Raw genomic sequence first — 13,798 nt, 5'->3', positions numbered from 1 at the left:
TCTTCTCTCACCATAGGACCCTTGTGAGGTGGGTGAGGTGGAAAGAGTTGTGAGAGAACTGTGATTGTCCCAAGGTCGCCCAGCAAGCATTATGTGGAGGAGGGGGAATGAAACGGAGTCCTCCAGATTAAAGAACGCTGCTCTTAACCACTATACCATGTAGGCCGTAAAGGTTATTCTGAGGATCATGGAAGGCCACATGGGACTTGAGCTGTAGTAAGGAGGAGACTTGGGCAAGATTTAACAGGAAATGGCTGGATCCAATCTATTATATGTGATGATGAAGGAAAAAATATCCCTGTCAGTGAAATATGCTGTCAAAGATTACCACACAGTAGGAAAAATGAGGATTTCCCCCCTTAGTAAGTGTTATACAAATGAGCCATTTTACTTTAATCACATGCCTAGAGAAAGCACCTTCCCCCCTACATTGAACAGGTAGTGAGAAGGGATATTTGGAAGTGGCAAGTGCTTATTATTCGGTTGCCTCTCTCCTGCCAATGCTGAACATCCAGGCCTGAGGCACACAGCAGTGAGGACAGCTCCAATCCCTCCCCTCCTGGGAGCTGCTGGGCTTTCCTCCTCCTCCTCCTCCTGCTCTCAGGTCCCATCGTACTTAACATCTTCATTAATGATCTGGAAGGAGTAAATAGCATGTTAATGAAATTTGCAGATGATAATAAATTGGAAGGTTTTCGAATACCGGCAAGGGTATAGAAATGATACAATGAGAACCACAGAGATTAGACACATGGATGGAAAAATAATGTAATGAGATTCTCTCTTTTTTTTTAAAAAAAAGGGGAGGGGGAAAGGAAAAGTAAATCACCGCCATGCCTGAGCAGTGAATGGGGGGTGGGGGGGGTGGGGAATAGGAAGTAATTATAAATAACATTAGGCATGTGATGTTTGTATTCAAAAGCTAAAATGTAGAAAGTGAAGTATGAGAGCAGGTAGATAATTCAGATAGGAGTTTTTGGCAGGTGGAAATCATAGAATAACAGAGTTGGAAGACACCTCCTGGGTCATCTAGTCCAACCCGCTGCACTGTGCAGGACACTCACAACCCTATTGCTCATCCACTGTAACCTGCCACCCCTTAAGCCTTCACAGAATCAGCCTCTCCGTCAGATGGCTATCTAGCCTCTGTTTAAAATTTCCAAAGATGGAGAACCCACCACCTCCCGAGGAAGCCTGTTCCACTGAGGAACTGCTCTGTCAGGAACTTCTTCTGGATATTTAGATAGAATTTCTTTTGAATTAATTTCATCCCATTGGTTCTGGTCCGTCCCTTTGGGTCAAGAGAGAACAACTCTGCTCCATCCTCTACATGTCTGCCTTTTAAATACTTGAAGATGGTTATCTCAACTGTCTCCTCTCCTGGCTAAACAGAACAAGCTCCCCCAACCTTTCCTCATACGTCTTGGTCTCTAAACCCCTCAACATCCTGCATCCCTCTTCAACTGGGGTGCCCAAAACTGAACACAGGACTCCAAGTACTGAACCAGAGAAGGATGTAATTGTGTTTGGTGGGCTCCCCACACCTGGAACTTCTTTCTTTCTTTCTTTCTTTCTTTCTTTCTTTCTTTCTTTCTTTCTTTCTTTCTTTCTTTCTTTCTTTCTTTCTTTCTTTCTTTCTTTCTTTCTTTCTTTCTTTCTTTCTTTCTTTGCCTGCCTGCCTGCCTGCCTGCCTGCCTGCCTGCCTGCCTGCCTGCCTGCCTGCCTGCCCCCCTCTCTGAATACAGTGTTATTCAGTCATTGGCACGTAAATTGTCAATATAACACTGGCACATTAAGGAATTAAAGAAAATGCAGATGACCGAGGGAGGGGGGGGAAGATTAATTTATAATGAAGGATTAAGAATTAAATATGTATAGCCTGGCAAAGTGAAAGGATACAGTGAGAATCTGCAAGCATATGGCACTTATAAATCTTGTGGAATGAAATAGATTGCTTGATGCAGTCAGATGACAGAGAGGAGCAGTAAGGGGGAAAGGGAGAGCTTGTCAGCACACTTTTGTGGTGGTTCCCATCATGTCCTTCCCCTTAATCATCAGCCAAACCAGGCTATCAGATCAGTTTTTGTGCTAAGCTCTTGAGAAGTGCAGGTGAGATCGCTTATAGTTCTTACCTGCAGTTTCATTAGCATTCTCTTGCATGGAGAAATGAGCTCCTGCTTTGTTTGGTGACCAAGCAAGATGGGGCTGCACTGAGTAGTTCAACAGTTCCTTGTAATAAGCCACAATGCTGATATCCATCTTCTGTGAGTTGATAGAGTTGGAGCACATAGCATGTTTTCTGCATATAAGAACAGTCACCCAGTGAATTTGATGTTATTATTGGGTGCTCTGCTTGAAAAAAAGTTTCACCTTGGTCACATGCATGATGGTTTCATATTACTCTAATCCACATCATTCACATACTCTAATCCACCAGCTATTCTGGGAGTGTGGGCTATAAATTTAATCAATCAGTCAGATCACTAAATCAATAAAATTCCTTCCCCACATACTCATTTATTGATTTAGTGATTTCCCATGTACTCATGTGAACCAGCCTTCAGAGTGCTATAGCAGTGAGAAATAATTTTCACAATGCCGTTGACTGTTTCCAGGTGGAGATTTGCCCCACAAAGTAAAGCGCAGTGTCTACATGATTCTATGTCTAATGTAGGCCCTTATTTATGTCAACTTTTTAAACTATAAACTTCATTTTCTTTGAAGTAGCAGGGTGGCTGCAGCTGAAGCATCCATCTGGATGTTCCACCATGGGCAGCTCTGCATTTCTCCTCCTTTCTTTTCTTTGAAGAGTTTTTTGTTTCTTTACTGAGCTGCACTTAAAGTAAAAGGAAGTAAGCCCATTAAAGGAGGGGTTGCACACTGGTGGGGCCTATATAATGTGGATGTGCAACAGGGAGGAGTAGGCAGTGGGGTGGCGAAGTGGCAGAAGAACAAGCCGCTTTGGATCGGGGTGTGTGGATGCCATTTATTTCTGCCCTTCCTGGTCTGCTTGCCTCTCTGGTGGGGGTTCGTCTTTGCACCCTTGCCTGGAAGAAACCATCATTTGTTTTTCTCCTCGTGGAGCGGTCCTGCCATTCATTTTTGTAAAGCCTTAGTTCTTCCTGCCATTTTGGTAGTTGCCACACCATGCTGGATGATAAAATGTCTCTCTGAAGAGTGTAAAACCAGGAGTCTACCACAAGAAAGTACAGATTTGTTGTGACAATGATGCCCTCTCTGTAGCTACTCTGTGAAGCACCTTTCTTGAGCCTTCACTATCACCAGGTTCCTTTTTCTCCTCATTAAGAAGTGTAGCTTTCCATTGCCATTTGAGACTAGTTTTCCCCACAGGAATCAAAATCCACCCTCCAAGCTTTTTGACAGCAAAACCAAGTGCTTTTGGAACAGTAAAGGAGCAAGCCAAAGGCCATCAGCTACCTGGGACTGCCAAATTAACAAGCTTTCTTCATGTTAGTGCTTGTGTGAAAGGGAGACACAGGGGCCATGAAACTAAGGAACAATTACAAGTAACAGGCACAAAATAACTAGAGGTTTTCCTTGTTTATGTGAAGAAGGGAAGGGTGGTTTTTGACACCCAAGATTTAAGCAAGACTTTGAGTAGATGCGAAGCTGAAAGGGGGGGGGGGACCTGGTGTATCTCCTTAGAGAACATTTGCAGATACATTTGCAGAATTAAACCTGAGAATCTTCCTTGGGCACCTTTTAATTTTGTTTGAGAAAGTACATGCTTGCTACCTTTGCTGCTCTTGTGGATGATTCCCCCCACCACCTTAATATGTTTGAGCAATCAAATATTCATATGGGTTGGCTTCCCTGATATATAATCCCATGTAGGTCTATGATAATTTTCTGCTCAAATCCAAGTGGTTGAAACCGGCTCCAACCATACACATGGAAGATCTCATGTGGTTAATGTGTGATTTGTAAAAGCTGGTCTGCCCTGTTCATTTCAAGGATAAAGTGGCTGTTTATCAGAAGGCATCTTCTATCTAGTATGAAGATGTGCTTAATGTCGTTATTCCTTAATAATCTTGTGATGTTGTTACTATGCCAACTGCATTATCAAAACAACTAGTGAGAAGTGACAGGGGCTACAACTGAGCATACCTAAAATACCAGCCAAAGTGAGGTGGGAGACACCCAATATCTGAATCTAGCAAGAGTGTTAATTTACAGAAAACCTGGTTACGCCAGCTGCAATACGATAACTGCATAAATTGACTATGCAAATTTTGCCCCAGCTGTTGCTACAAAGGGCATCTTATTGCTACAAAGGCCATGGTGGCCAAAAACCATTTATCTGTTCATAAATGAATTTTCTGACATCATCTTTTTTTTAAAGGCATGCATACAACTTCAGTTCATAACTGGCTCCCAATTATGAAAGCGAGGCAAAGATGATGGATCCTGTCACTTTTCTTGAGGGTTTCTTCTGAGACAGCAGCTTGCTCCATGACTCATGAGGGGCTTTGTCGTAAGATGTTCCCAATGACCCATGGAGTGTTCATTTATCCATGATATACAATAGCGATCCCCAACCTGTGGGCTGCGGACCACATGTGGTCCTTCGACTAATTGAAGGTGGGCCGCGAAGGACGCCTTCTCCCCCCCCCCCGGCCCATTACTTCATCCCCCCTGGCCCTTTTCTTCGAGTGTCATTGTCTCCCTTCACTCCCAGATGGGACTATCTCGTTGTAGAGAAACAAGCTCAGGGTTCCCATTGATTTGTCATTGTCATGAGTTAAAATTTCCATGAAAATAAAATGTTCCTTATGTTCATTGTTGTGGCATGTCTGTTATTTTGAAGGGATGTTTAAACATTACCATAGCGATCAGAGAGCGTTAGGGCAGTGGTTGAGAGTAGAGGAGCAAACAACCCCCCCACTGAGCCTCAGTAAAAGGCGTTGAGTGGTCCCCAGTGATAAAAAGGTTGGGGACCACTGATATACAAGACTGTGTTTTTTCCCCTGAGCAATCGCCATCTAAATGGAACCACTCCGGACTCTCAATTGGTGCTTAACTTTTCCAGCATGATTCATATGTATGGCCGCATTCAGAATGGCAGTGGTGATGTGGCCTGAATCCAGGAGCCTGAGAAGAAGTTAGAGCAGGGATGACCAAATGGTGGCTCTCCAGATATCCATGGACTGCAATTACCATGAGCCCCTGCCATCATGGGCAGCAATATTATGAGGATGATGTTGGGGATGGTTCAGACATTACATTTCATTGCCATATGATTTGCCCTAGCCATTCTTATGTGTCTACTTATTATTTATTTTGATTGCTATTTTGATTATGATTGCTATTTGTAAGTGCAATATGTGGTGCTGGATATCACAGATATTGGACAGCTAAATTTTTTGTGTTTGTGAATGAGCTGTTGTGATAAGTATTATGTATTTGTCCACCTGAACATGTACTTGAGAGCCAGTTTGGTGTAGTGGTTAGGAGTGCGGACTTCTAATCTGGCATGCCAGGTTCGATTCTGCGCTCCCCCACATGCAGCCAGCTGGGTGACCTTGGGCTCGCCACGGCACTGATAAAACTTCTGACCGGGCAGTGATATCAGGGCTCTCTCAGCCTCACCCACCCCACAGGGTGTCTGTTGTGGGGAGAGGAATGGGAAGGCGACTGTAAGCCGCTTTGAGCCTCCTTCGGGTAGGGAAAAGCGGCATATAAGAACCAACTCTTCTTCTTCTTCTTCTTCTTCTTCTACTTGGAATATGTAACTTCTGAACCTGCAGCCCCTGAAGGTGTAGAATCCTCCCTACTGAGGAGATTTTGCTAAATGAATTCAGCTGATACGTTTTTTAAAGTGCTCTGGGCTAGCAGAACATCTATTGAATTAGGATAGAGCAGGGGTAGTCAAACTGCGGCCCTCCAGATGTCCATGGACTACAATTCCCATGAGCCCCTGCCAGCATTCGCTGGCAGGGTTTCATGGGAATTGTAGTCCATGGACATCTGGAGGGCCGCAATTTGACTACCCCTGGGATAGAGGGAAGTTCTAGTATTCATAAAATTCCATCATCCCTCCGACCTTGTTTCAGCCTGCAGGTATAACTTTATGTATGGAGAAAGAACTTCCTTTTTCAGACCCTGACATGTTGCCTCTTTTCTCTGATGCAATACATTAGCCAAATGCGGTCAGTCAGCATCAATAAGTTTTCTGTCCTTTCGCTTGTGGCCTGGCCTGGTTGGTTTTATGGCATCTTCTTGTGGTTTTATAAACTACCATTAATTATTACGCAATGAGTTTTTAAAAAAATGGTGTTAGATGGCTGCATTAGGGCTGAAATCATTGTACACTTAATTAGTGTGATTAGTACATTAATCACTGACTAAAATAGGGGACTTTCATTTTACATCAATAGGAATTATACCTTTTCAAATGTATTCAGTGCTTGGTGTAGAAGAGCAGCTTGGTGTAGTGGTTAGGATTGTGGACTTCTAATCTGGTGAACCTGGTTTGATTCTGTGCTCCCCCACATGCAGCTAGCTGGGTGACCTTGGGCTTGCCACAGTACTGATAAAGCTGTTCCGACCGAGCAGTAATATCAGGGCTCTCTCAGCCTCACCTCCCCTGTTGTGGGGAGAGGAAAGGGCAGGTGAATGTAAGCCGCTTTGAGACTCATTCGGGTAGAGAAAAGCGGCCTATAAGAACCAACTCTTCTTCGTCTGATGGCAGTGTTATTAAGAAATGCCATGGAAGAAATGCCTTCCTTCGGATCAACTGATGCATTCCAAATCACTGTTCCACAAATAACAGGGATGCCTGTAGATAAGTGTATGCAGAGCAACTGCTTTTGCATTTCTTTGTGTGGGTTGTCCCACACTTTTGAAGTCAAAAGGTTGCAAGGATCAGAGTTTGGCCTGCCTGGTGGCAGTTCCTGCCAGCGCTGGTCAGCATTGGCTGAGGGCTAGTTCGTACATAGTTCACTCCATCAAAAGGTTGTCCAAAACAGTTCCCCACAGAGACAGTCCACCCAGTGGGATATCATGTTTGCATTGCATTTACCACCTGAGTTAGCTTAGGTGCACAGGGTCTCCCTAAGAGTGTCAGCCACTGCCCAGAAACATCATGTCTTTGACTGAAGCTGCTGCAAACTTCATACCCTGCTGTCTAGTGAGTCGTTGCACAGAAGCAGCTTGCACAGGTCCTCTGAATCGGATCAGTAACATATGAATCGGCCCTGAAGGCAACGATTCTAGTCTAACTCTTTCCATCCCATTTCACATCTCTTAATCTGCTGCTTTAGGAAGCCACGAAGCATGATCCTAGTGGAATTTGAGGTGGACTGATTGAGGGATTTTGTCTGAGCTGGACCGGGTGGGGGCCGTTCTCAACCCAGGGGTGCTCTTAGCTTCAGGGTGCCTAAATGGGTTAATCTGCTTCTGCATTCATGCAACCTCTAATGAGTTGTTTTAGGCTGCGCAAATTGGAGTAGATAATCTGTCTGATGCAGTGATTCTGATGCAGTGATTTTCCTTTTCGTAAAAAAAAAATAAAAATTAATCCATTGTGAACTGCCAGATCAGTTCTTACCTCCCTCCCCCTTCAGCAAATGCTCTGAGATGTAAGCCATGCTTCTGCGCCACTAGGAAAGACACTTCCCAATCTTCGGGGCATATGTCTGGCAGTGAGAGTGCAAAACCTGAATATTACACTGTGAATGAAACCAGGTATATGCTAACGAGGTTGCTTTCCATACCTTTTTATTGCATTGTATTGTTATTTGCAAAGCTTTGTAAAGCACTTGTTTAGACCTGCTGTAGCTTCCACAGCCAAACCATTTGGAGCATCATAATAAACAAGTCTTTCTTTCCAGCTGTCCTCACTAACCTTTCCTCCTCTGTACCATTAATGGAATAGAAGTTGGACTCAGGCACAGCATGTTAATAGGCTGTATGGAAAACTCTGATCTGAAGGGACAAGGTGGGGAGGGTGGGCAGAAGGAAGAAGGAGCCCTTCTTGCATGGGAGCCGATGCTGGGTCACCTTGAATCAAGGAACTAGCAAAACTGAATGCGACAAATCCGCAGATATTGATCAAATTAGTATTTGACTTCTGGAATGTTTATGTATTTAGTGTAAGAAAGCACGGTGTGTGTGTGATTTGGAGGCTGGCTTGTGTTTTAACAGCTGAAAATGGAAAAAGTCTCAGCTTCCATTTCTCAGTGCAAACACAATGCCCCCATGTGCCCTCCATCTCCATCCAGTAAGGCACTGAATTGCTCCACTGGCCAGTATTATTGCATCTGCTGTGAGTTCCCTGCAACTTGGACAGGTATGATTCTGCCTTCTATCCTTGGTCCTTCTCATTCAGTACTGTCTCCGTAGACTGATAGCAGCTCTCCTGGGAGAGCCCATCTCCCAGTATTTTGGGGGAGAAAGCTCTTTCATAGCTGAGATCCTTTCAGCTGGGGATATTAGGATTAATCCTGGGACCTCCTGCATGCTATACTGTTTCATTAATACTGAACCATGATCTCTTTCCCCCTAGTTCCTTTGTTGTACTTTGGGCTATGGCTAAAAAACAACTGAGAACCTTAGTGGATATGGTGAACACCTGGTGAAATTGATGGAATAATCCACGTTGGCTATTCAGACTGTGATGTTAGAATCTTATGAGTTGAGATCAAGGTGAGCCACTGACAAACTATTTATAATGTCATTGAGTACACCATGTCCTGGTGTTAGAAGAATGAACCTTGCATGGAACACAGTGAGCGACTATATATAGAAGTTGGTAGAAGGAGGGGAAAGGAAAAGAGAGAGAGATTTGCATGTATCTTTACAGGCTTTCTCATATGATGTGATAACTCTTCTTAGCTCTAGCATGATGCGGGTGAAAATGAGGTTAACAAAATCACTATAAAATGATGGGGAAGAAAACAACAATTAATTTCTCAGATTAGAGCACCCTGAGCCTTAGGGGAGGGCAGTATACAAATGCAACAAATGCAACAAATGCAACAAATAAATAAATAAAGGGGAGTTATATTAAGCATCTCACATTTCAATACATAACTACTTATACAGTTTGTTCAAATTCTAACACATCTCCCTCGATGTAAAATAATTAGCGTTATTTATTTTTTGTCTTGAAGGTTGACTCCAGTAATGTGGAACTAACCTCCTTCCCCCCCCTTTAAAATTATCTAATACCTGTTACCTAGTTCAATTGTATCTTGTCAATTTGGCCTTTGTTCCCTCTGTCTAAGCCATGCTTCACAGCAAAATTCGGGAAAATATTAGGCAGTTCAGCCAACAGCTTCCTTTTCTTTTGCTTATTCCCCCCAATTTTACTGACCAAAAGAATCTTTGCACTTGCACACTGCAAAAAGAATTTTATGTTTTATTTTGAACATTAACACTTAGAATTCACCTTTCCTTCATTAGATCTGAACATGGGGGGTGCACATGTGCAAAGCATTCTGTGCATCTTTAGATGCAGGGCTGATGTCTACTAATAAGTAGAAACAACTGAAATATAATATTTCACGAGAGTTGTATATGCAGTAAAGAATATCCATATCATTGGAAGTGGGGAGTGTGAGCAGAACTCTGGACAAGATTAACTCTTGGAAAGTCTAATGGCAGCGGTAGATCTGTATGGAGAGGCAGGGTCTGTAGCAAAACATCAGGAGGTGCGAGACATCTGGATTAAGCAGCATTGATTGAACATGAGTAATGTAGCATTAAAACAACAAAGACAAACTCGTGGATAGAAAGATATGAGAGGCCTGGGAAAGATAACATTCAGCTTTTAGAGTCGAGACAGGATTATGGAGAGATAAGCTCTGTGTTTTGGATCTTTGTCCTGTACTGTTGACAATTGGATTTTACTAGAAATTGATATTTTAAAATGCAGTGGCATTGCTACATAAGCTATGAATGTGTGACACGCTGGTCTCTGAGGTCTTCTCTTGGTAACAAGATGAGAGGTAATCCATTTTGTCAGACAACAGGCCGGAAGGTATCACATAAGGTTCTGGGAGAGGATGTAGTACATTCTTCCAGTAACAATGGTACTACCCCCTTCTTCTACTAAAATGTGCTTTGTAAATACAAATAGCTAGTGAAGGAAAATTATGGCAACTGCCATAATAAAACACATAGGAGCCCTGTCTCTACCAGTTGGCACTTAGATACTTAACGTAGAAATAATGCACGAAAACCTCATTTAATGTCCATTCGAAAATCATTGCTCAAAATGAAGCAACAATTGATCTTCTAAACCACTAGAAGAGTGGTATTTCTACTTACCTTTTGAAAAGGAGATAACATGTTGTTGTGGGGATAAAATGGTAAATGAAGAATCACATATATTTCCCTAAACTCCCTGGAGGAAGAATAGGGTAAAAAAAAAAAACTTGATAGATGTTTGAAGAGATGCTGGACTCCAGCAAAATAAGAACATACCTGCCTACTGCCTTAAGGCACCATAGTGAGGTTCCCCAACATGCACCTTCTACTGGAGGTATCTTGAGGGTCAAGGCCTCTGTTATGGCCCCTTGGCTTTGAAGCAGTTGCCTCAGCCTATGCTTCACTGCCTCTGACTCAGTCTCTTTGAATAAATCCCGTGTAAATCTTTTTCTATGCCGTGTTACTGGAGATACAATTGTTGGCATTTCTTCTTATGTCGGTCAGTGGTTATTATGCATTCCTGAATGACTTAAACAGCTGTTTGATAAGGCACTGTGCCAAGACCAGTAGAGCTTGGGAGCTACTGTGGTGGAGTCTTATGTCCTATTATTGCCTGTAACCTTTGGTCACCTTTTGATTAATCTTGGTAAAGTGAAGCAGTATTTCATACCTGTTCCCTTTGTAGAGCAGAACCTTGTTTGAAACAAAATAAGCAGTTTGTGATAGCATATTTCTGTCTGTAGCTATTCAGTAGCAACTGTGCCTATTATTTCACCATGTATATCAGTGTATAGATTCTGCTAAATCTGTGCATAGTACAGGAGCTTGCTTACCACAGACAGCCAATCTGAACAGTGTTAGGATATCTGTCTTGCTTTGGAAATGGATCTCACAAATTAGCTCATGCAAACTAAATTTTTTTGTTTCAGAAATTTTAGTCTTTGAGACATGTGATAATTAATACATCAGCTATTCGAATGTGCTTTCAGGGGTTAAAGTCAATGCATATTACTTTCACCCAGAACTTAAGCAGGAATCTTAGAGGAATCTGAAAATGCAGAAGACAGGCTGAATGAAATGCTGTGTAGAATCAGGAGAGTGACTCAAAACCCAAATTAAGAAGGGATTTAGAAGGTTTAATTAAGCAGCCAGAAATATGACATCATCAACAGGGTTTTAAAGGGGCTTTAGTGAATGAAGAAAATGGCTATAAGACATTGTGGGGTGAGATGCCCATATTTGAGAAGATTAAATACCAAGTCACACAAACAACTGCCATGTTGAAAATTTGAGTTGGGTAGATCCAGATGCCCCTCAGAGTGTGGTGAAACAATTGTGATTGCATTAATGCCTGCATAGCTCACAACATGACACACATGCAGCATTCCAATCCATTAGGCAACTTTACAGCAAAGTTAACTAGCAACCAAACTGTGCACAGATCCAGTCAATGCAGAGCATAAATGCAATGTTACCAGGTTCCGTCAAACCAAATATTCTGAATTCTCCAGGCTGAGTTTGGTCTATTTAGCTTGGAGAGAAGATGACTAAGAGGTGATGTGATAACCATCTTCAAATACTTAAAGGCCTGTCATATAGAAGATGGAGCAGAATGTTTTCTGTTCCCCAAGGGGTCGGACCAGAACCAATGCATTGAAATTAATTTAAAATAATTTTTGGCTAAACATCTGGAAGAAGTTCCTGACAATTAGATCGGTTCCTCGGTGGAACAGGCTTCCTCAGGAGGTGCTGGTCTTTTGAAGTTTTTAAGCAGATACTAGATAGTCATCTGACAGAAAAGCTGATTTTATGAACTTAGGTGGATTGTGAGTGGGTAGGCAGGAAGGGATATGCCAGTGTTTGTTTCTTGTGGCCCTTCCTTACATACCCAGGGAATTGCTGATCACTTTGGAATAGTAGGTGAATTTCCATAAGGCCAGGCTGGATTCTGGAGATTTTTGGTGGAGGGATCACTTAGGCACTGTGGGCGGGCAGGTAGTTGTGAGTTCCTGCATTGGGCAGGGGGTTGGACTAGATGACCCTGGAAGTCCCTTCCAACTCTATGATTCTATGGCTCTATGAATGTGGAACTTCTTTGGTTTTAATTTTTTTCCCTGGCATGGGAGGTTCTGATTTGGCATGTGGGGAGAGTGAGATTAACCATGCCCTGTCATGTCATTTTCTTGACCTGAAACAGCCCTAAGGAGTCACTATTAGCCTTCTGGGGAAACTTACACGTACCAATTACCTATATAAGTTTCCCTAACATGGCAAATAAAGGCATAATGGACAGTTGATGTAAGAGTATTTTAGGCCTTAAACCCAACCCTTTCTTATAGGTTGTGGTCCTCATCCAAGCAAGACCCTACAGCCCTGAAAATTCTTTCCCAGTGCATGTCTTGTTTGGCCTGAAGTAGATCCAGCAATGGTGTAACATGTTGTTTGGCCTTCTATATAAAAGCGTGATTGGGAGTAACTGGAACTTGGTAGAAGTCTGTCATGAAGTATCCTGGCCATTGCTGAGACTACTTGGCAGTAAAAAATGTATTTACTGTCAGTCTGCTGCCAATGGTGTCCGTACTGCAGGCTAAAATGTTGCCTTTTAATCATAAATGTGTTTTTTATTGAGAGTGAGGAGGAGGTATGAAAAGGGCTCATCATAGCCTGGAATGAGGAGGACATTAGTCAGCAGGTCTATCATTCCAGTGTTGTCAAACCAAAAATAGTCACCCTGAGTGCTTGGTGATGGACTGTTCTACATCGGTGTCTTCTTCTTTTCCTCTCCAGGGGCTCTCAATTCATGCCAGCATGGCAGAACAGGGCTCCCACCCCTCCTCTGCCTGGCATTCGGGAAATCCATCAGCTCACAACCCCACTCTGTGCCCTTTGGAACATACGGATCTGGGAATTATTGAGCAACCAACCCCCTTGGAGCAACCACCACCATCCCCAGACCTGGGTGATGACGACGAAGATGACGAAGTTGAGCCTCCACCAGACCCAGATGTACCATACCCTGATTTGGCTCCTGTGGTTTTCTTCTGCTTAAAACAGACCACCAGTCCTCGGAACTGGTGCATCAAGATGGTGTGCAATCCATATCCTTTCAAAGCTGTGAGCTATGGTTTCTAGCCTTTCTTTATCTTCTCAGCCTTCCTTTTGTCCTCCTGCCCTTGCAGAACACCTGACAGGTAAGAGATGGAGTTACTTACATATTTGATGAAACACTTTGTTCCCTGCTTACATTTAAACAGTGCCTCAGCGGCAATAATATATGATCAAAAGGAGCTGCTGGTGAAAGGGAGGACTTCAGAGAGAGCTCTGGACAGCTAATAAAAAAGCCAGATATGGGAGCCAGCAAGAAGAAAGGGGATGTGGATATTTGAAAATGTGTGTTTTCCCTTCATCTCCCTCTTTGCTTTTCTCTGCTACCAAAGGAGTGATATTGTAACTCTTTGAAAGTTTAAAGTATAAGAGATAGGGTTGTTTACACATTTCCATGTGAACTTTACATTGTGTGGCATGCATCTATTCTATCTTGTATGATTGACTATGCGGTAGATATATTATTGGAAATTCCTTGATCTTCTACAATGTTTAGTGCATTCTGTAAGTATGTACAGTG

General features: G+C 42.8%; 1 protein-coding gene across 4 annotated transcripts in view; it reads left to right on the top strand.

The window, feature by feature from the left end:
- CACNA1I (calcium voltage-gated channel subunit alpha1 I) overlaps nucleotides 1-13,798 on the top strand; it is a 361,190-nt gene that overhangs the window by 18,258 nt on the left and 329,134 nt on the right. For 3 of the 4 annotated variants that reach the window (XM_077339439.1, XM_077339442.1, XM_077339441.1), the window contains exon 2: nucleotides 12,961-13,271. In XM_077339439.1, coding sequence (XP_077195554.1) covers nucleotides 12,982-13,271 — 290 coding nt within the window. In that variant the 5' untranslated portion in view covers nucleotides 12,961-12,981. Of the gene's footprint in view, nucleotides 1-8,527; nucleotides 8,668-12,960; nucleotides 13,272-13,798 lie in introns of all 4 variants that reach the window. The other variant, XM_077339440.1, reaches the window with a different exon arrangement.

The sequence above is a fragment of the Paroedura picta genome, chromosome 5, assembly GCF_049243985.1.
Source record: "Paroedura picta isolate Pp20150507F chromosome 5, Ppicta_v3.0, whole genome shotgun sequence".
NCBI classification, from domain to species: Eukaryota; Metazoa; Chordata; class Lepidosauria; order Squamata; family Gekkonidae; genus Paroedura; species Paroedura picta.
This window is presented reverse-complemented; position numbering and strand designations above follow the sequence as displayed.